Below are 22011 nucleotides of genomic sequence, written 5' to 3'. Positions count from 1 at the left end.
TGCTTATTGACTTCAGGGCCAATTTCTATAGACAAGTAAAGGGCACCTCTAGTCCTTGCCAAGACTGGGGAATATCTTCTTCCTGCACAGCCAAGTAAGTTTGCAAATAGGACTTGACCACTATGAGAGTTTCCTTGGCATATTGACATTTTAATATTCTTACAAAGAGCTGAGCATGAAGAATTCATTCTCTGCTTTCAAAGCCTAATCCTATTATCAAAACTAAAGCCTTAACTCTGGAGTGGTACAGAAAGCCTGCTTTCCCTAACACCTGTAAAGTCCCTTACTCATTTAGCTCTCCTCACGACAGTTTACAGGGTCACCTCGATACCCAAGCCTCAGTCCCTACATTCAGTTCCTATGTTCTCTCCACTTATAGTGAACACGGACCTCTGACAAGCGTTGGCTCCTCCATGAGGATTACCTTCAGGGCTTTTTAAATTATTTTGACCATGTGGGACCTGCAATGATCACAAGACTTGAAGAAACCAAAGCACAATTGCTAACTTTCTTTGTTAATGAAAATACAGGAGATTGTTGGAGGGATAGCTTTATAATGACAACACCTGGGACATAGACTAAAGTAAAGCTGGCCCAGGACAGAATGCTTAAATTTTTTTAATAGGTCAAGAGAGATGGCTTCTATCCAAGTCTAATGACTTCTACTTGATCCCCCAAATCCAGGTAGTATAAAGGCAGAACTGACTCCCAGGCTGTGTCCTCTGACTTACAGACAAATGTGGCACACATTCATGTATACACATAAATAAGTTAATTAATTCATCTTAACTTTTTAAAAATGAAATGACCTTAGTTTGGTCATTTATTACTACCTTAGCAACAGAGTTGGAAATAGTTAAGTCCTACCGATCTAACTTGACAAGACATCACTGTCCTATACACTATAGAAACTCAAATGTTATCTTGTATTTAATTTGAGTGTAGAAGAAATTTGGAAACCTCTAGGCTTGTCAAAGTTTTCCTGTGAAAGATAGTAAGAATGAGAGAATTTACCAGGAAGGAATGTAATGGACAAATGTTCCTGCTGGTCACTTACACTAGAGAGCGAAATAAAACCTTTGATAACTACAACAAAGTAAGTGGAACACTATCTAGTGCCTTCCTTATGGTTGTGCTCTGTTAGAGAAGAGCTTTTCTTGCCATATTCAGCTTCGAACAAAAAGACGTGGTGGAGTCACACATGAGTGCATTCATAACCCCAGACATCCCATCCCCCAGAACCCAGGGATTCTAGCGGCCCAGTGTTTCCACATGAACACAAGTGTTAATTCTGACATGTGCCCGGGGTCTTGGACAGTATCTTCATTTTCCCATGCTTTATTCAGATAGTACTCAGTCCGTAATGAATTGCTCTTTCATTGTGCAGTGTCTGTTCTTCTGTACTAAAACGCCATCTCCTGTGCCTAATCTAGTTTGCTTTCCATTGCTGGGATAAAAACACAGAGCAAAAGCAGCTTGGAAAGTACTTAGTGGACTTATATTTCCAGGCCATAATCCACTGATAAGGAAATGAAGTCAGGCCAAGAACTCAAGCAGGAACTGAAAGAAAAATCATGGAGGACACTGCTCGCTAGCCAAGGGCTACCTGCCTGATGCTATCCACATTAGGCTGACCCTTCTACATCGATCATCAGTCCAGACACCCTCTTTCAGATGTGCCCACAAGTTAACCCAATCAAGGCCATTCAGCACCTGAAGTTGAGAATAAAAAATGTCTAGGACACTGCCTGCTATGCACGTTTTCATAATCAAGGCTGGCAATGTGGTTGAAGAAATTTTGGAAATAGATTTATTAAAAATAAGATCATTTGTAGAAGAAACTTTAGAAAGATAAAATTTCAATAGAAGACACAGAGTCAAAGCAGAAAATAGATATTCAAGCCTTTGCCTCTGAAGCTCCTTGAACTGCAGTCATGAAGGAAAGGGAAGAAGAGAGAAGATGAGACACAAGCAGCCTCAACGTTTGAAAAGATAACCTGGAGCCTTCTGTCTAAATGCTGTGCCTTGCGAGTTCAGAAGAGTTACTCCAGTCTTGTTTTCTCTGAAACACCGGCTTTGTAAGCTGTCAATTTTCATCGGTGTCATCAGAGAAGAAAGCACCAATTACTGGTTTTAAGCAGCGCAATCTGGAAAAGGCGATCATTTAAACTCAAAGCCGTAGATGCTTCTAGAACTCTGGGATTTGCCACAAAGGTGAAACTAGCAGGAAGAACTTCACAGAATAAAGGTCATATGTTACCGTCTTCCCAACCAAAGTCCCCAAAAGTTCCACAGTTCAAGTCTATCACACCCGCTGAAGATTTGTCCAGACTCAATTTTCTAAGCAGCTGGTAAAGTCACAGCTTCTTGTAGAGTGCTAGCATTGTCCTCCACCCTTGTTTATTGAGTCAGTAAGTTAGCTAAGATCTGAGCCGTTGATGCTGAGGGAGGCAACAACCATTCTCCTTTGAATGGACACTGGACTGCCATGCCCCAGTGGTTGGACCCTCACCTATGTGCATATGAGAATCACTACTTTAACATAGGGAGTTATTATCCAAAAAGCAGGGTATGAAATTGGGAGAATGAAAGAATGCAGGGTACTCAGGGTAGCTGAAGGTAGGTAATACTGAATGGATATGATCGAAATAAAATGTACAAAAATTTCAAAGAATAAATAAATATTTATTTTCAAGTTAAAAAAAATACTAGGAGAAGTACTGGGGTGGGTTCTCCTTCCAGCCAGTCACACCCTCTACCAGGAGCTGACTGCCTACCTTCCTTGGCCCTCAATGAGACACCTGCTGGTAGACTTTGGGCACAGTACACCTCTCGGGTCTGGATCCCACCGCCACAGACTGGTCCTGTGTCGTGCCAAAGTGGGTCCTGTTGCTCCAGGAGAAGAGAGACTTGGCATTCCTTCCATTCAGAGGTTCTCCAGGAATACCTGTTTGATTTGTTTAAAAGAAGAAGAGATAATGAGGAAAAGTATCCAGCTCAGAAGAAATCAGGAAACGACATCAAACACACATGAAAATCTCTTTCTCACTGTGGAGAAAGAAGTCTCCTGACTTTGGATTACTAAACCCCTGTTATTTCCTAGAGTGAATCACACCTGTCCACGGTGGCAACACCGACAGCACAAAGTGACCGGACTGAGGGAAGGGAAGTAAGGCAAGCAGTGGGTGTGTAAGGCAAGTGGTGGGTGTGTCTGAGTATGAAGTAGAAGAGAGAGAATTAGAGGAAGGATCTGGAAACACAATATGGCAGCTGAAACTGTCAACAACAGTTACCAATCAGACTTCCAGTCAACTACACGGAAGTTAGTTTTCTTTTTCAATTAGTGGAGGAATGTATATTCTTGAAGACATTTTCTTTCCAAATAGGCAAATTGGTCTCTAACATCTCAATCATGATGTAGAAATCATTTTCTCCCCATTTAACACCTTGACACCGAGATAAACCAATTAAGATGAATTCATTAAAATGTGCGTTAAATGTTTATTAAAATGTGTTAACACTGCATATGTCACTATGTTTAGTCAACGAATATTTTTCAACACAAGCAGCATGCAGTTATTTAAACTGACATAGAAATGAGTCTTCCTGGCTTGTAATTAATTGGCGAAGAAAGATTTTAAAACAGATAAAACTAAAGCAGTAAAATGCAATAGAGTTTATATATAATTTACAGAAAGCAAATCTACCACCATCATACCTGGGTTCCCATCTTCCAGCATTATTTCCTTTTGTGGGTTATTATAGCATTCCTCAAGTTCAAATCATTAATATAACCCACAGCATCCTCATACATACACAGACTCATTATCTTCTGGAATAACAAAGAAAACCTAAGAACATTCTCTGATGCGAGGAAAGATTTCTCAGCAATGTGATTGCTTATAATAAAAGTAAAATATAGTAATTATTACTTGTCACTAAGACCATAGATTTCAGAAATAAGAGTGAGATTGAAAATCAAGCAGCAACTATGAAAATATCTAAAAATCTTGATAATGATCAAACTCTTTGCAGTGGATATTATCATTCTCAAAAGCTTAGAAGCCTGGAATCATTAGTCGGTGCAAAGTAGATTCCACAGATGAAGATGCAGACAACCCATCCAGGTTTGTTGTAACTCAATTTTTCTCCCTCACCCTTATTATTTCATTTCCACATGATTTCCCCAGGCTTAAATATTTGTGGACAAAGGATGATTGGAAAGACAGTTCAGCTGTGCAAGCATGAGAACGTGAGTTCAGATGCCCAGCTCTCAGGTGCACAGCCCAGCTAGGTATGGAGAAATGAGGTCCCTGGAGTCTTCTGGCCAGCCAGACTAGGTGAATACATGATCTTCAGAATTAGCAAAGGACCTTGTCTCAAAAAAAAAAAAAAACAAAAAAAAAACAGGTGGAGAGTAACTAAGAAAAATATCTGCTGCCTGCTGCCAACCTCTGAACCTCTAGTCTCCACATTTATGCACACACACACACACACACACACATACTTATATGAACACATACACACAGCACAAAGCAGTACATGACAGTACAAACAAAGATATGAATACACATACACACACACACACACACACACACAGGAGTAGGGATTTGTGATAAAGAAGGAATTTGGAGCCCCAAGGTCAAATCTTCCTCTTTATAGGTGAACATAAACAACCCTCTTCTAATTCCTGGATGGCAGAAAGATGGCAAGCAGTCTGAGCATGAGGCAGCAATTCTCCAAAGGAACAACTACAGAGCCACCCAGTCCTAACTTGTCACTCCATTCCCTAGGGTCGCATGAGTGAAGGACTTGGCTCTGAGCTGTGGAACACAGGTAGCTGCATTGTACGGAAAAGCACAGTGAGGTTGGGGACTGGCTGTAGGACTGGATGGTTATTCAGCTCTTCGTCTTCAAGAGTTCTTTGTTTTTAACTCTCTTAAAGAAGTGTTTCCATCTAATAAGGAGGTAGGTACAGCAACTGACTCCAGCCCTAGGAGACTGGCAAATGCGCTGTGTGCAGTATACTCTGTGGTGTATACCACCGCAAATGCACTGCCTTAAGAAACTCACCAATGTTATCTGAATAGGAGCTAATTGCTAATTTTAGTTCTTCGGCTTGATCAGCTTGATCTTCAGTTCTACCTTCTCATTCTTAAGATGTAGGTAATCATACCAAACACTGAACTTGTCATATAATGAAAGTTAATCCTCTTCCTATTCTATACCACACACACACACACACACACACACACACACACACACTTCTCCTTTTACTTGAGACAGGGGCAAATTTATTCCAAACTTGCTTTGAACTTATACTTGCTGTATAGCTGAATATAACATTGAGTTTCTGACCCTCCTGTCTCTGTTTCCTGAGTACCCCAATTATAGCTAACTATCATTACATGTGATCTATGTAGTGCTGGTAATTGAACACTTGATAGGCAAACACTTTACCAACTGAGTTACATCCCCATTCCCTGTCTCCTTATATCATTCTCTGTGTATTTTTCCATTGCTGCCTCACTACACATGCACCTACACACATACACATACACACACAATGTGTGATGTCCTTCTGTATACATATATATGATATATATCAATATATATTAATGTATATATATCGATATATTAATATATATCGATATATTAGTATATATATCGATATATATATATTTAATAAACTGTTTCGGGCAATGACTTAGCAGGCAGGAAATCCAAACAGAGATAAATATATAGAGAGAAGGCAGAGTCAAAAAGATGCCATGTAGTTGCTGAAGGAGACAGACATGGAAAACTTACCAGTAGGCCACAACCTTGTAGTGATACATAGATTAATAGAAATGGGTTAATTTAAGATGTGAGACCTAGATAGAAATACACCTAAGCTATTGGCCAAACCCTGTTGCAATTAATATAGTTTTTGTGTGATTATTCGGGTCTGGGTGTCCCGGGAGAGAATGAACAGTCTACACACACACACACACACACACACACACACACACACACACACATTTATTCATGAGGGTTTCATTGATTTCCTCAATAGTTATATATTTAGTCTTACCTAGCACCCTGAATGCTCGAACATTGTTCTGCCAGATAAGATGTTCCCTCTGGGGCAATAGTGGACTGACTGTTGTAGGGTAATCCAACACTGTCTAGATGCATTTGAAGCCTACCACAGGAGTGAATTCATGTCTGGCACTATAAATCTGGTGAAGAATGCATGGCTCAGGTGGTCATGAGCCCTGGGGGAACTTACTGCGATTGTTTTACTAAATGTTCATGTTATCCAACTGCCTGAAAAAGAGTTGTGTTAATAGCTGTAGATCTGTGCTACTGATGAAAGAAGCTTATTTTACAGTGGGCAGTGGTGAAGGCAGAGTAATAAGAATAAGAGGCTGTGGGTGTTCAGCCATAGGTTGATCATCTGTATCAACTACTTCAAACCTAAAGTTCAAGAAAACTTGGGAATAGAGGGAAGAACAGAGGCTGGGGAAGAGTGCTTTCCTCTGGATGTGACAGGGTGGTTTCACACTTAACTGAAAGTCACTGTGACACTAGACCTATGCAAGACTGAGCTAGCTAAAATTCCAGTGCAGATCAGGAAGAGACTCCCAAGGTTCTACTCCATGCCGAGGAGTCATTGGTAGTTGACGGCTGCCGAGAAAGGAAGAGTGTCTTTTCCTCAGGGCAGCAGCCACTGGTGGGATGATGCTTCTATGCTTGGTGCACATTCATGGGCATACAGACAGAATTTACTGGGTTTATTTCACAGAAAGAAAGACAGAACATGGAGTTGGAGGGAGTTGTGTTGGGGAGGCTTAAGAGAAGCTGGAAGAGAAGTGCGAGGTGGAAATGATCAAGATACATTCTATACATATTTAAAATTATCAAAGAATAATTTTAAAATGTTTTTAAATTCTAAACATCCTATATTCTATACTTTTTTAATGCCACATTCCTATTCTAGCAAACAAAATGTTGAAAAGAGCATGGAAAACAGTTTAGCATCATTGCAAGTCAAATGAGGAATAGGTTACCTTGTACAAACCACTTTTTCAATTAATTTTTCACAACTCTGTAATAATTAGTAATGGATAGATTTTTTTGGAAGTCATTATGAAGAAAAATGAAAAGGAATAGTTTAATGATGGTGATTCTACACAAAGCAATAAGATCTCTGTTGGTAGCTTATTAACCAGGGAGACCTAACTTCCGTTCACTGGCAAGTGACAAAATTCTCTAAGGAAAAATGGGGCATTTGTTACTACCACTGTTGTTTCCCATCCCTGAGAAAATACCAACTCGGCAAGAGGCAAAGGAAACAACAGAGCAGTAAAGGGCATATGCTCCTTTTTAAATACAGATTATTTCATAGACTTGGCTCATCTCTTTTCACTTTATGTTTTCCAAAAACCTCAGTTATGTTTAGTCAAAAATCACCCAGCAATCATGAGAACCAAGTGCCCTGAACTCCACCAGCCTGAGAGAGAGTGTCTCTAGGATATGACAGAATAAGAAATCAAAGGAGTGTGCTCAGCTAAAGGCTACACTCTCCCGTCTTCCGGCATGCTTGTGGTGGCAGTCCTTTGCAAATGCGGGCTCCTTGGCCTAGGATGTTCTCTTTAGTGGATGAGTCTGTGTCGATGGCCAGGTTTTACAAACCCTGCTTTCTAACTCCAGCACCTTGCAGCACATCATCACGCTGCTCTCCTGCTTAGGAGGGTAATATGGAGCCTTAGAAACCAGAGTCCCATGTCCTCTGGGGAAGCTACATCCTGGAGGTAGCTGTGGGAATGCCTCCAGTGGGGTAGATGAATACCAAAGGAAAGAAAGGAGTAAGTTTCCGTGCCTCCTACCCTGGCATGGGTATAAGATCAATTTGTGTTTTCCTAACAGTCTGACTCAAGAGAACAAACATGACAGTTTATTTGGGCTGTTATGGTGTCGGGTAGGATCCAAAGTGAATTTGGCTTGGCTCGGTTGTTACTGTGAATAGAAGAGCCACAAAGTCTACTCTGGTGAAACTGAATGCAAGCTCAGTGAAAACAGGTGCTCTACCCAACTTGGGCAATGCAAGAACCAGCAAGCCCTGGTACTGGGTGGAGGAACTGGATCCCGGGCTGCAATAAAAACATAGATCTTCCAGAGGTCCTGGTGAAATTGTCAGTGGTGTCTGTCCAATAACACTTCTCAATATCAAGATATTTACCAACCGGTTGTTTTATAATTACACTACTATAGTTTCACAAGGTTAAATTTCAACACTTTCAGCGATGAAAGATTCACAGGGGGGAGGAGATGAAAGTCGAACAGCAGACAATCTAACTGTGAAAATTCACATCATCACTAACAGTTGCCAAAACAAGTTTCTGAAAGGGGAGGGAGTTCTTTCTCAAGAAAGCCCTGAAATCAAATCCCCCACACCATTCCCATGTCAGTTCTTTGGGGCAAATCAACCATCTACTCAGGTGGTCACAACTCGGGGACCCTGATGTTAGTGAGCAAGCACACATCCAGTCACTCCAAAAACCCATGCACTAATGGGGGGGGGGGGCTGCTAGCACTCCAAATGTAAGTTACAGACAGTCAGGGACCGGAGACTGAAGCCAGAGAAGACCTGCCAAGCAGCTCTACTGGGAAAATAGAAAGGCCTGCTCAGAGAGGCCGTTCATCTCTAGGTCATGCTGTGTTTACCCACCCTTTTCTGACTTCCAGCTCTGTGCACATCGTGAGTGACTTCAGACAACAGGGAGCCCGACAGATTCCAAGATCCAGGGAAGACATCAGAGTTTCAGTATCTAACATGGCACTAGACCAACAGGAAAGAGACAGACAGAAAGAGAGCCTCACCAAGGAAGACCAGAGTCCTGAGTGAAAAGAGTCAGAGAACAGAGGACCAAGTAGCTGTCAGGGTTTTAGCAGGTCAGTGAACAGGTTCAAACGTCAAGCTGAGAAGGCTTGACTCCTAAGAAACATCCAGAGTCCACTGTGGTGGGAGAGATGCTCTAAGCCTTAGAGTCTAAGGGCAGAGACCTGGAAGCAGGTTACACAGAGAGCCTTGCAGGTTGGTGTAAGGGCAATTATTTCCCAAAGGCAAGAGGAAATTATGGGAAGTTTGTCGGGCGGGAATGGGGTGGGGTGGGTGGCAACAGGACAAAGTAATTTCAGTGCTAAGAGAATCACCCAGGGGAGGAATGAAGAGTGAGAGCAGGTAGGGAAAGGGAAGATGAGGGAGAAATCTTTGTAAGCCCAGGGTAGCTAAAGTGCAGAAGTCATGGTGGTGGGTGCGGAGAGAAGCAATTGCATTCTAAATACATGTTAAAGGTGGAAACAACTTTCTAATAGATTAGATGCTGAGCAATTCAGCCCTTTTCCGTCTGTTTACATTCTAGAATCTATTTTCTGAAACATGAACTCATGCCTGAAACTCATTGGTAGTCAATCAGTACATCTACATTCTATATAAATGTTAAGATTTGATATGCTAGCCGGGCGGTGGTGGCGCACGCCTTTAATCCCAGCACTTGGGAGGCAGAGTCAGGTGGATCTCTGTGAGTTCGAGACCAGCCTGGTCTACAAGAGCTAGTTCCAGGACAGGCTCCAAAACCACAGAGAAACCCTGTCTCGAAAAAACAAAAAAAAAAAAAAAAAGATTTGATATGCTATCATTCTCAGGTGCTATCCACAGCCTAAATAATAATAATATAATAATAACGACAAAGTAAAATCAACGTTATGAGGCTTAGGACCTGGTTCAGTGGTTAAAAGCACTTGCTGCTTTTGCAGATGATCCACGATCAGCACCCAGGTTAGGTAGCTCACAACCACCTGTAGTCTATAGCATCAAGAGAGCCAACATCCTCTTCGGGACTCCATGAGCACCTGCATATAGCACACATATGCACCTGCACATACACATGTATATACATAATTAAAATAAAAATATATCCTAAAGTTAAAAATAAAAAGAGACCATGAATCTGGAAAGCTGAGGAGGGGTGAGGGTACTGGGGGAGTTGGGAGGAGTCATGATGGATGGCTATCATTCATAAAATTGTATAAATTTCAAATAGTCAAAATATTAACCATTGTAAAAGATACTAATGTAACCACTCTAAGAGCAATCTTCTAAGGGTGGAAACACATTTCTCATGCAAATGCAAATGACAAAAATCTAGGTTAGGACAGGGCAACTTGAAGTCCTGGAGTTAAATAATAAATAACTCTGGCAGCTTGACTTTCAGAGTAACATCCAATTTAAGGAATTCTGTAACTAAACCTATCCCCTACATTGAGAGACAAAGGAAGGGGAAGTTTAAAATTCTCTTTCTTTTGGCAATGAGTACAGCTCTCCTAAATGAGCAAAGCTAAAATTAGAAGTGAAGAAGTGTTCAGTGACAATTCTTTAAAAGATCTCCATCCTGACAATGTGTCACCTAAGACACCAGCTCCATGGCCGCCTCTGCCCTTCGAATCTAGGCTTTGACACTTTCACAAGGCTCGGGACTGCTCAAAGGGTGGACTTCCTCTCTCCCTCATCGGACAGCTAAGATGTGAAGCCAGGAATAAGGGGTAGAATCTTAAGTGAATTGATGATGACAGATTGACAAAACAATTGCATTAGTTAACGGTCATGTTTTGATTGAGCACATATCGATTTGCAAACACTCCTGGAATTGAAACCCCAGTGCAAGGTATTCCAATTAAATGTGTGAGTGTATTAAAAATCAGTGCTCTACAGCGTGACTAATTTATGATAATGTGTGTTGTCCTTTGAAAGTTGTAAATGCATTTGGAAAAGAATTAACTTGTCTTTTTTTTTTTTTTTTTTTTTTTTGTAAACAGACCATCAGCATAAGGGAACTGGTCAAGCCTTTATACATTTTATGCTCTAGTAATTTTTTATTGGATAGAGTGGGCTATTGATTATGGAAAGCTACTTTGAAAAGCAAGCCTCTCTGTTCCTCAGCAGATGGCTTTGCTAGCCAACCTACACAGATGTATTATTAATAGACTTCCATAGCTATGCAGAGCACTTAACAGTACGTTAACTTCCTTACGCTAACCGGGGAACAAATCTTCCGTCCAGCAGGACTCATGAAACCACATTTACCAGTAATAGATAGATCCAATAAAAAAGGTGCCAATGTCCCGAGGAAATAATTTCAAATTCTTAGAAAACTTGTTTCGTTTCTGAAACAGATTCTCCGTGGTGTTCTGGGGTATGGCTCCTTTACTTCTCAATTGCTGCAGAAATCTGTTTAATTTAAACAACAATGGAAACCATGCCTCCTTAAAGAATCCATTAATCTATCTGACAACTCTTTATTGAGCTTGTACTATGTGTGGGGTATTGGGTGCAATGAGAGAAATCAATGGGGAGAAGATCTAAAAGATGTGAGTGGTGATGTGTGTTAGAAGCCAGGTTGTGACCAAATCTAGAGTGTGGTTTCACTCCTTGCCTTATCTGGGGTAACATTTACTTACAGTCATTATGATCTGGAAAATTAGACCTGCTATACACAGGGAACGTCTGAGACCGTGCAAGCTCTCTGTAGTCACCCCTGTCTGGGATAGTTTCTACCTGATTGTTTTGATTGGGCTAATTTCAGGTGCGTTTTACAAACTGCCTTTCATTGCTTCACACACATTATACAATAACTGTATGCATGCAATAAAGGATACATGCAAGTTATTGTTCTCTATCTTTCTGGTGCTTGAGCAGACATTAATTCACCCAGTGTTTGCTGAGCACTGAATATGAGTCAAATGCTATGCTAGGTGACTTGCTCTGGGAGGGAAAAAAGGGAGCGAGTAAGAAAGGGAAGGAGGAAGGGAAGGAAGGAAGGAGGGAGGGAGGGAGGGAGAAAGGCAGGCAAGCCCTGGGCATGTGTGAGAACTCCCTTGCTAAACTACTCTGTTTGGAAGAACATTGTATGCAAAATTCACAGGACAAATAAACCAGTGTTTTCCATTTCTTCCTTTCTGAATTATCCAACAATTAGCTTCCTGACAGACTGAAACAGATTTTGAAGGGAAACTGCCCCAAAACACTTTCTTATTTTTTAATAGGCAAAGAAAAGAGAGAGAGAAAGAAAGGCTGATATCTGGGGTTGTGTAACCAGCAAATCAGAAGGCAATGTAGGGGCCTGGAAATGTCTCTCAGCGTCACTTTCCATATACAGAATTTATGCCAAGGGTTTCTACCCTACCCATAATACAGATAAATTTACACATATCAGTAACAAGGAAGGAAGGGGGGTTAACAGGACCCATCTATTCTGTGCCAGCGTGAAGTATTGAAACCACATTTAATAAAATGGCTTTTCTCTGAGGTAATGCTGCATAGTCTACGTGACACCATTAGCCATGCAGCTTCTGCCTGGAAATTTTCTGACGAGGTGTACTCTGCATTGGCCACTGTCACCATCTGGTAGTGCTGCCTGCTACTCAATCCCAAACTTTAAATGATCATGTAAGGGGTTGAACAGCCATTTTCGTATGAAAACTTGTCTCCTACAAGTGGCTGGCAGGAGGTGTCATTTCTAACAAAGATGTCCGCAGGTGACTCAATCAACATTCTTGTGTGATTATTACAAGTTTTTCCACTAGAACGGGGTTCTATTGTAGTTCTTCCCTGAGGGGCGAGGAGAATGATTGGGCCCCGGCCTTTGCTTTATTAAGATTCTAGTCAACAAGGCTGCCTCATCATGCACAAGTCCTTGAGGGTTTGGGCTTGTGGATCAAATCCTTTGGATGTTACCTGGGATACAGGAACAACCATGGTCCTAGGCATTTGTTTGTTTTCCTTTTAATATTTCTTTGTGGATTCCATATCATGTATTCTGATCCCCCATACCACCCTGTCCCCTCGAATCTGCCCTCTGTCCTTGTAATCTCCCCCCCCCCAAAACAAAGCTAAATTTAAAAGAAAAACTAAAAACCAAACCAAGCAAAAATAAAAACAAATCCAAAAACAAACAAAAAAGAAGACTCTGGTCATGGTGTGGCCTGTTGAGACACACCGTTTACCCTTTAGTCTCGCTAGTCATTGCTCTGGCTCCAGGCCTCTGGCTTCTGCTATATCACCTATAATGGCCTCTCACCGGGGCTCCTCTTGCATATCCTGTTGTTGTCTTTTGTCATGGATATCACACTGTTTTGGATCTGTAGGTTTGTCCCCTTACCATGCTCCAACTGTTCATAGATTTTGTAGATGTTGGGGTGGGCCAAGACATAGCCCTGTGTCCAGGCCTGGGTCGTAGCTGGGTTGCTTCGCTCCCTCCCTTGTCTTCATTGTCACTACCCAGATGAGCTATCCAGCACTGCCTAGGCTAGCTCACCCATAGAGCCCACAATAAAGAACAGGGCAGTCAGCTTGCTCTTGGGCCCTCAGATCCAGGTCTCCCTCATTCATATTACCAGGGCCAATTACTATTTTGCCTAGGTAAGGCACAGGGTCCTCTCTCCCAACTGCTGTAGTGGGCATATGACAGGGAGGTCAACTTTCCTGTTCTCACACCCTGAGGGCTGACTCACCTGTAACCCCAACAACAAGGTCAGCTCTAGTGTGTGCTTCCCAGGTGAGGTGCATACCTATGGTGAGGGGTGGGGTCCTCTTTCTCAAGTCTGGGAGTGGCTCTCCCCTGAGGGGTAGGGCCAGCTCTCCTACTATAAAATTCAGCTAAGATCAGGACCACCCATACCAGGACCAGTGAAGGGCAGGGCTGGCTCAGCACAGCATGGTTCCAATGACCCCTCTGCCATGGTGCTAGGAGTTTTTATAAATCGCACATCTTTTAGTGTCTGAAGACAGAAAGCAATACCCAATGGTAGAGGAAAATGCCAAAGAACTCAAGGTCATGGGTAAAAAGGAGACTGATTTCTCTCCCATGCTTATCACCCACAGTGAGTGTTTAGGGCTATGCTGGAGCTGAGAGAGGAGCACACAATTGCTTTGGACTGAGTGATATTGGAGAAGGGAGTTTCTTGGGCTGATCTTGAGTCAGTGTCGAGACAAGCTTAGGGGTGTACAATGCTAATTCTTATTCAGTCCCAAATGTCCTTACAACAAAACATGGCTAGACCTTATCTCCCTTCAGATTAAGTCATGCAAGTTCCAACACGTTCTTATTCTCAAGAGCGCCTTAAAACTGGCCGCTCTTATTTCTGCTTCTTTCGGTACACCCGTGTCAAGGACTGACTCGTTGATCATGGCTGTAGTGAGTCAGTGGAGCCCAGGATCCTCAACACTGCGCTAGGGAAAAACACTTGTTTGCAGGGACTAAATCTCTTCTCCATCACATGCTTTTCTGGGAGTATTTGCCCCCTAATTTTCCAAGTAGTTATTCATGTTCTTTAAATAATATCCCTAACTGACATAGCCCTTGTTCAAATAAACTTTCTCTACTAACACAATTTAATTCTGTAAACAGTGCTGACCAAGACCACCACAGCATTCCAGAAGTTTCCCTCTGGACCTAATATTAGTATTTTGTTTTTTAACGACTCGGGCACCAAAAATAAATTTTATGTATGTTATTGTTTGTTCTTCCTTGTTACTGAAGTCTGTTTCCATGAAGGGAGGGGCATGTGTCTATTGTGCTCTCTGAAGTCACCCTGGCATTTAACCCCATGCTTGGCAAAGAACAAGAACTCTGTGTTTGTGTATTTATTTAATGATCGGCCATGTTTTCAATAGAAAAGACAGAGAAAGAGTAAAGCCAAATCACAATGTAAGGGTTTAATCAAAACAATGTGAAGACTCAGAACCATGCATTTTCCTGCTACAGAGAAATGGAGCGAATAAAATTGCTTGATGTATGTGGACACTCATGAATTCTGGGATGGAGATGTGGGCATTTGTATTTCTTAATAGATTTTTGTTTTCATTTCTATTGCTCACAATGAATTTTAATCATCAATGTCCAATGAGAAACAAAAGGAGATTTGCAGCCTTTATGTTGTGTGGCCCATCTTCCCTGTCGTAGGAGCCACAGCTTGGAACCCAGATAAATCAGAAGGGTGGCTGATGTCTCTGTTGTTATTCATTCATTTTTTTGCCCATAACTAAGGAGAAACATTAGTTAACCTAGCATCTCTGCAGGCAACACTGGTTGGTACTTCAGAGATTTCTCCAAGAAGCTCATTTCCAACAGGTTCATAATTTGAAAGGGTTTGATTTTGTTTTTAAATAAATGCCAAACTCATCTATGTGTTCAAACAACAGATCTAGGCCTGCTTGTCATCAGAAAACCTGCTAGTCTCTGCTTCCAGATATTAAATACCATGAATTATAAATGAATAACCATTAAAGGACTTCACTTGGGGTGCATAATTATCACAGTCCCAACTTATTTTGCTGCTAAAGAATGGCACAGAGTGTTACATGCACCCAGATATATGTATCTCAACTGGGTGTCTATCTTCAGGGAAAACATCATGATTCTCAGAGTGATGTGGAGAGACTGTGACTGAGTCTCCAGAGAGTCCCAACATATGAGAAACTCTCATCTTCCATGTAGCCTTCATATTTAGTTCACTTAAGGCCCTGATATAATACTGGCCCACAATAGTATATGATGATAGATCAAGATTCTATTCCTACAGGCACACTATTAAAAAATCTGAATTATATACCCATGAGGAAGATTTCCAAAATACACAGAAACCATAGTTTTATTCATCCTGTGACTACTATAATCTGCTGTTCAAGGAAAGAGAGGATTTTCTTTATGCAAGGGTCAAAATTATACCACACCAGCAATGGCAGCCCTTTGGTACTCTCTTTATGTCCTAAGCATTGGGCCTGGGATTTTACACACCTATAATGTAAGTGATATAAAACTAATAATGCCACTATGAAGGAAAGTGTCCTAAAGAAGACATGTGCCTTTTTGAGATGCCACATCAAGTAAATGATGGACATAAAGTCTAATTACAAGCATCTCCAGGCTTGAAATAGAAAGAGATTCTAGTTATATCATCTGCAAGGCCCCAATTTACTTGAAATGAGTATTTTGCGACATGGTTGTACAATGAACAATCTGAGATAGATTCTATACGATTGTGCTGATGTGTGAAGGACAGTGAGCTGAACCCTACTGAGCTACTGATGTCAGGGGTGGTAATCATCTGAATCTGGAGCTGCAGAGATGGGTCAGTGATTGAGAGGTGATTAAGAGTGGACTGCTCGTGCAGAGGACCCAACTCCAGTTCCCAGAACTCACATCACACAGCTCACAACCACCTGCAGTTCCATTCCAGAGGATCCAATGCCCTCTTCTTGCCTCCATGGGCAACTGATACTCATGTGTATAAATCCCAACACAGACATAATTTTTAAAAATAATAATTAAAAAATCTAAAGGATCATTTTAGCAAAATAAATAATAAATTAATAGCAACACTGACCAAGAAGGTAAGCGAGGCGTGGACTAGAAATCTTACGACAGAGACATATCTTTGAATTCCACAATGTGCACATAATTCAGCGTTAAGGAAGATCCAGGTAGCACACAACCACTGTAACTCCTACCTGATGAGCTCCAGTGTTTTCCTCTAGGTTTTATAGCCAGCCACACTCAAAAAACAAGTGTATCAGTTGGTTTTGTCTCCAAATAATGGATTCATACAAGAAACCATTTTTGCCTTGTTTAATATTGTTTGTGGGAAGAGGAAGCTCATCCTCATGTCTTCTAGACTACAAAATCTCTAGAAAATGTCCTCTAGCAGTGAGTTCAGAACATCTCTCTGTTCCTATAGATTTCCTAATAGACAACAAGCCTCAGAGGACTTCTACCACATGAGCTTGGAGTCTACCACAAACCCACAACCTAAAGAAAGATACCCTGAAGGCCTTTACCAAGTACAATACAGCCAGGCCACCCCTAAATGAATACCAAGATGTTAAAAATTTTACTTAAAATTGGTAGTGAGCCACTTTCCAATATTCTCTGGCTCCCTGGGGAATCTGGAAAAAGAAATTCTGGCACAGACTGGCAATATTACATGGGGCAAAAGAGAATCAGAACTTAAGTGTTGCAATTCGTTAGCAATGCAACATCATGTGACTATTTCATGTTTCTGACTGCTGATGGCCTCATTGTACAATGAGCATGTGATGAAGGGCTCCAGGCTAGTTACAAATAGTTACAAGTGTCAAACCGGGTGAAGGTAACAAACACTTTTGTTATTTACTCTGTTTAAAGCACTACAGGAAGTATATAGCAACAGAGGGCGAGAAAACGAAGGCACTTTTAGAAAGCATAACAGTACCAATGCTGTAGAAACAGAAGGGGAATGGTGGGATCCTTCACATGAGACCCTGCTCTTAAGCCACGGCACTGCATTAATAACTAACAGAGCCCTACCCCAAGAAAGATTCAGCAGAAACAAGTCCTGGCCATGTTTATTGATGTTAACTTTTTGATGGCCACTTCCAAGGTTATAGCTATTAAAAATATTCCAAGGTGAAATACCTGGGACATGGCTGCAGAAGTTCCCCTTCAGCAATGCAGGTCTCCTTCTCAAGAAGTTCTGGGCATTCCTGGCCACCTCCAATTGCAATGTGCTTCACATGGCGGCTCCTGCTCCTGACTCCGGGTGACAGACTCCCAGAACGGCAGGTCTTGGAGCAGGGGCTCCAGGGGGACCACTCTGAAGTCTCACAGTCCTTTGGCATCACACAGGGTTGGACGGTTAGTGGGAAGGAATCTTGCATACATAAACTGAAAGAATAACAGGAAAGAGAATTAAAATATAGAGATTAAATGGATACAACCATCACAATGAAATTCTAACTATGAGAAAAAAAATGTTGAAAATCAAGTTTGAGCTTTGTGTGTGTGTGTGTGTGTGTGTGTGTGTGTGTGTGTGTGTGTGTGTGTATGTGTGTGTGTGTGCCCTGCCGCTTTGCACACATGTGAATGTCAGAAGACAACTTTGCGGAGTTGTCTTTCTAACATGTGGATCAGGCTTGGAAGCAGTGTTTAAACCTGCGAAACTTCACACTTGCCTTAATTTGACATTTTAATACGAATCCCCTTTTAAAGCAACAGGCTTCAGGATAAAACAATAAAACATAGTACATGTTAAGAACATAAACTTACTGCAAATAGTGGAACATACCTACAGCTCCACCTACACAGGAGATTGAGGCATGAGAATGTTTTAAGACTCGGAGTTGACTCTCTTTCACACACAGCAATAGAACTGTCTCACTCTAGAGAGACACTTGCAGAATAAACACTCTACCTTATCGCTTGCCCAGTGTCTCCCTCATGCTGTAAACTCTTATCAGTCACCCACGGGGTCTGGGCTGTGCTCTCTTGTAGCAGTGTTAGGAGGTTACACTTTATTATATTCGCTTTGCAGAGAGAAGAACTTGGGCTCATAGAGCCTACATGATTTGTGTACCATCTAATGAAGGTAAATAAAAGCTTTAGAGTAAGCTATCTATTCTTAGAACTACCGATATACTTTGTAAAATGCGGTACTGATTATGTTCCTACACACTATTTGGCTCTTAGCATCAATTTTTTTTAACATGCAAAATTTGAGTCTGACTGGGAAGTGGATATATGAAAGGCTATGATCATGGCATCAACACTACAGCATTTGTACTGCTGAGGAGAAGCACAAGACAAGTTGGCTGGCAAGGCCATCATCAGTGCCAGGTTTCAAAGGGCATATGGGAGTTCTGCAGACCCAGGAGGAGTACTGCTCTATTCAGGGAAACTGTACACTTGGAGCCTTGAGATAGAACTACCCTGTTGAGATGTGAACCTGTGGAAAGTTGAACCCAAATTTTCAAAGCACTTGACTTTGTGTAAATAACTTTTTAAAATGACTGCAATGGGTGTATTTACACTATAAGAATTGGCAAACGCTATAAATCAGTCTCTCTCTAATCATACAAGCCTGGTTGCTAAAGCTTTACAAGCACCATTGGGCAAAGGTCAAAGGCCATTTGGTTTTGCTGTAGTATTAAAGGGCAAGTAGAAAAGTAGAGAAAGAGGAAGAAGTAGAGGATGCATGAAAAGTGGACCTGAGAAGTGAGAGAGATGGCGCAGTAGTCCCTTTAAGAGCCTGGACCTCAGCTCAGTTCCCAGCATCTATGTCAGGCACTGTGGGAGTGTGAATGTAATTGGCCTTCATAATCTTACAGGTAGTGGCACTATGAGGAGGTATGGCTTTGTTGGAGTTGATATGGCCTTGTTGGAGGAAATGCATCACTATGGGGGTGGAGTTTGAGGTTTCCTATGCTCAGGATAGTGCCCAGTGATTTAGTTGACTTCCTGAAGCCCTTGGTCAAGATGTAGCCAGCACCATGTCTGCCTGCACACTCCCATGCTTCCCATCATCCTAATTCTGGATTGAACGGCTGCAACTGTAAGCAAGCCATCCCAATTCAATGTTTTCTTTATAAGAGTTTCTGTGGTCATGTTTTCTCTTCACAGCAAGAAAAACCCTAACTGAGACAGAAGTTAGTACCAGCGACTGGGGTATTGCTGTGATAACCCTGATCATGTGTTTGTTTGGAGAAATTTCTTCGGGTTATTAAAGCAGTGGAATGCTTAAAGCACTGCTTAATGTATCATACCAGTAAAGAAAGGAAGAGAGGTGCTAAGATTTATTTGAACTATTGGGGATTCAAGAAGTTTCAGAGGAGAATTTTAGTATATTGTGTAGAGATCATTCTTACGATATTTTGGTGATGAAATTGGATACCTTTTGCCCTTGTCTGAAGAGTTTGCCTAACACTAACATGAAGAGCATTGGCTTAATTCCATTGGCAGAAGAAATCGCAAAATAGCTTAGTATAGACTCTGTCATGTGGATATTAGTAGATATTAACTCTAATGAAGATTTGTAATGAAAAGGAGCAAGCTGAGCGGGATGAATTACAATATGGAAATTTTTAAGGGGAAAAGAAACATCAAAAAGTGGAATGGAATCAAGTCCCGAGTTCAAGGAAAGAAACAGTTTAGACATAGAACAAAGGAAATGGTAACTTCAGGGCAATATCCCACCCAGCTAAATTTCCAACTTGTGAAAAGGAATTAAAGAAAACCTTAGAGTCAGATGTGGTGGTGCATGCCTTTAATACCAGAACTGGGAAGGCAGAGACTGGTCGATCTCTGAGTTTGAGGCCAGTATGCTCTACAGAGCAAGCAAGTATCAGGAAAGCCAAGCTTAGGCAATGAAGGACAGAAAGATGGTGAAAATGTAATTGAACAAACATTTCAACATTAGACATAAAGATACAGAGTTTAGAGTTTTCCCCAGTTCTCAGTCTTGCTTTGGTCCAGTATTTCCTCACTATGCTCCCTTTCCTACATTTTGGAATGGTAATGTATATCCTGTGCTTTATATGTTGAAAGTATGTGATCTGTTTTTTAATTTTGATTTTATAGAGGATTACAGTCAAGAGATTGCATGAGTCTCAGAAGACTTTAAACTTTGTAACTATTAAACAGTGTTGAGACTGCTGTAGACTATGGGGACTTTTGAAGTTGGACAAAATGCATTTTGTGTTATGCTATTTTTACAAGCTTATGGAAGCCAGAGAGTGCAATGTGGTAGTTTGAATGCAATTGTTTCCTATGCTCAGGATACCACCCTGTGAGTCAGCTGACTTCCTGCGGTCCTCTGGTCAAGGTGTAGCCAGCACCATGTCTGCCTGTGCACTGACATGCTCACCTTCATCATGATAATGGACTGAACCTCTCAAACTGTAAACAAACCACCCTAACTCAATGTTTTCTTTATAGAGTTGCCTTGTTCTTGATGTCTCTTCACAGCAATAGTAACCCTAAGACAGGCACCTAACAAGCAACTGTCTGTAACTCCAGCTCTAGGAGATCTGCTGCCCTCTTGTGGCCTCCATGAGCACCTGCACTTATATGCATATACTCGACAGAGACACATAATCTGAAACAAAATAAATCTTTTTTTTAAATAAAAAATTAGGTCTCGAAAGATGTCATGTTATGGGTGATAGAACATTATTTTAATTGAGATTAAATAATCTTGAGTGGGGAAAAATCATACTCAAGAGGATAATATTCCATATATTCACTGGCATTTCTTTATTTTTTGTCACTTTCTTATTATTAGTACTCACCTTATCCAGTCCAAAGCACCCAAAAGTTTGATAAGGAAAGGATAATTTTCTTAGAAATGTATGCATATCAATGTTTGACTCCCAAAATTAACCACAAACTTTGGCTAAATACTGAGATGGACAAAGTTTTTAATAGTGATTCCTCCATCTCTAGGCATAATGTTTTGAGGTGTTTAACTTGGGAAAATATAAATAGGGGATATACCACTTGAACAAAGCAGAAGAAAATATGCTCATGGTTGCTCATAGTAGTGAGTAGGTTCTAGTGAGATTTTCAGATTCATATGTTTGCTAAGCCACTGAGGGTTAATGTCACACATTCTTAGAGGATATCAGATAAAGCTGTGATCCAGAGTTACATTTCTTAAGCTCTGTTTGGAATGTGTTAGTTCTCAGAAAATGAAAAGGGCAGCACATCTCATAAATTCATTAATTCAATGTCATGTGTTCTGAACCTGGGATAAAATGCATGAAGAAGAACCTCTGATCCACCTACTGCAAAACATACTGTCAATCTCTCTAATCCACCTACCCCAGAACACACTGTCAATCTCTCTGATGCACCTACCAGAGAACATACTGTCAATCTCAGTTGAAGGCAGTTATTGGGAAGGGCTGTCATTCTTCAGTATGACAAAATGGAACACTGCTGATCGATCGACAAAACATTGCTAGGATTTGAGTCCAGAAATTGTTATGTACTAAGCAGTAAGTCCCAGGATGTCAGAATGCAGTTTATGGAAGTCTTTGGAAGAGGTAACCAATTTAAAACAAGACGTTAGGGTGAGCCAAAATCCAATATGGCTGGCTTCCTTGTAAACAGATCACACACACACACACACACACACACACACACACACACACACACG

At 41.2% G+C, this 22011-nt stretch overlaps 1 protein-coding gene across 2 annotated transcripts in view; it reads right to left on the bottom strand.

Annotated features, from left to right (window-relative positions):
* Thsd7b (thrombospondin type 1 domain containing 7B) overlaps positions 1 to 22011 on the bottom strand; it is an 877985-nt gene that overhangs the window by 503614 nt on the left and 352360 nt on the right. For both annotated transcript variants that reach the window (XM_026779900.1, XM_005348232.3), the window contains exons 4-5: positions 17496 to 17744; positions 2778 to 2947 (exon numbers count right to left, since the gene is read on the bottom strand). In XM_026779900.1, coding sequence (XP_026635701.1) covers positions 2778 to 2947; positions 17496 to 17744 — 419 coding nt within the window. The remainder of the gene's footprint in view (positions 1 to 2777; positions 2948 to 17495; positions 17745 to 22011) is intronic.

Source organism: Microtus ochrogaster, chromosome 6 (assembly GCF_000317375.1).
Source record: "Microtus ochrogaster isolate Prairie Vole_2 chromosome 6, MicOch1.0, whole genome shotgun sequence".
NCBI lineage: Eukaryota > Metazoa > Chordata > Mammalia > Rodentia > Cricetidae > Microtus > Microtus ochrogaster.
This window is presented reverse-complemented; position numbering and strand designations above follow the sequence as displayed.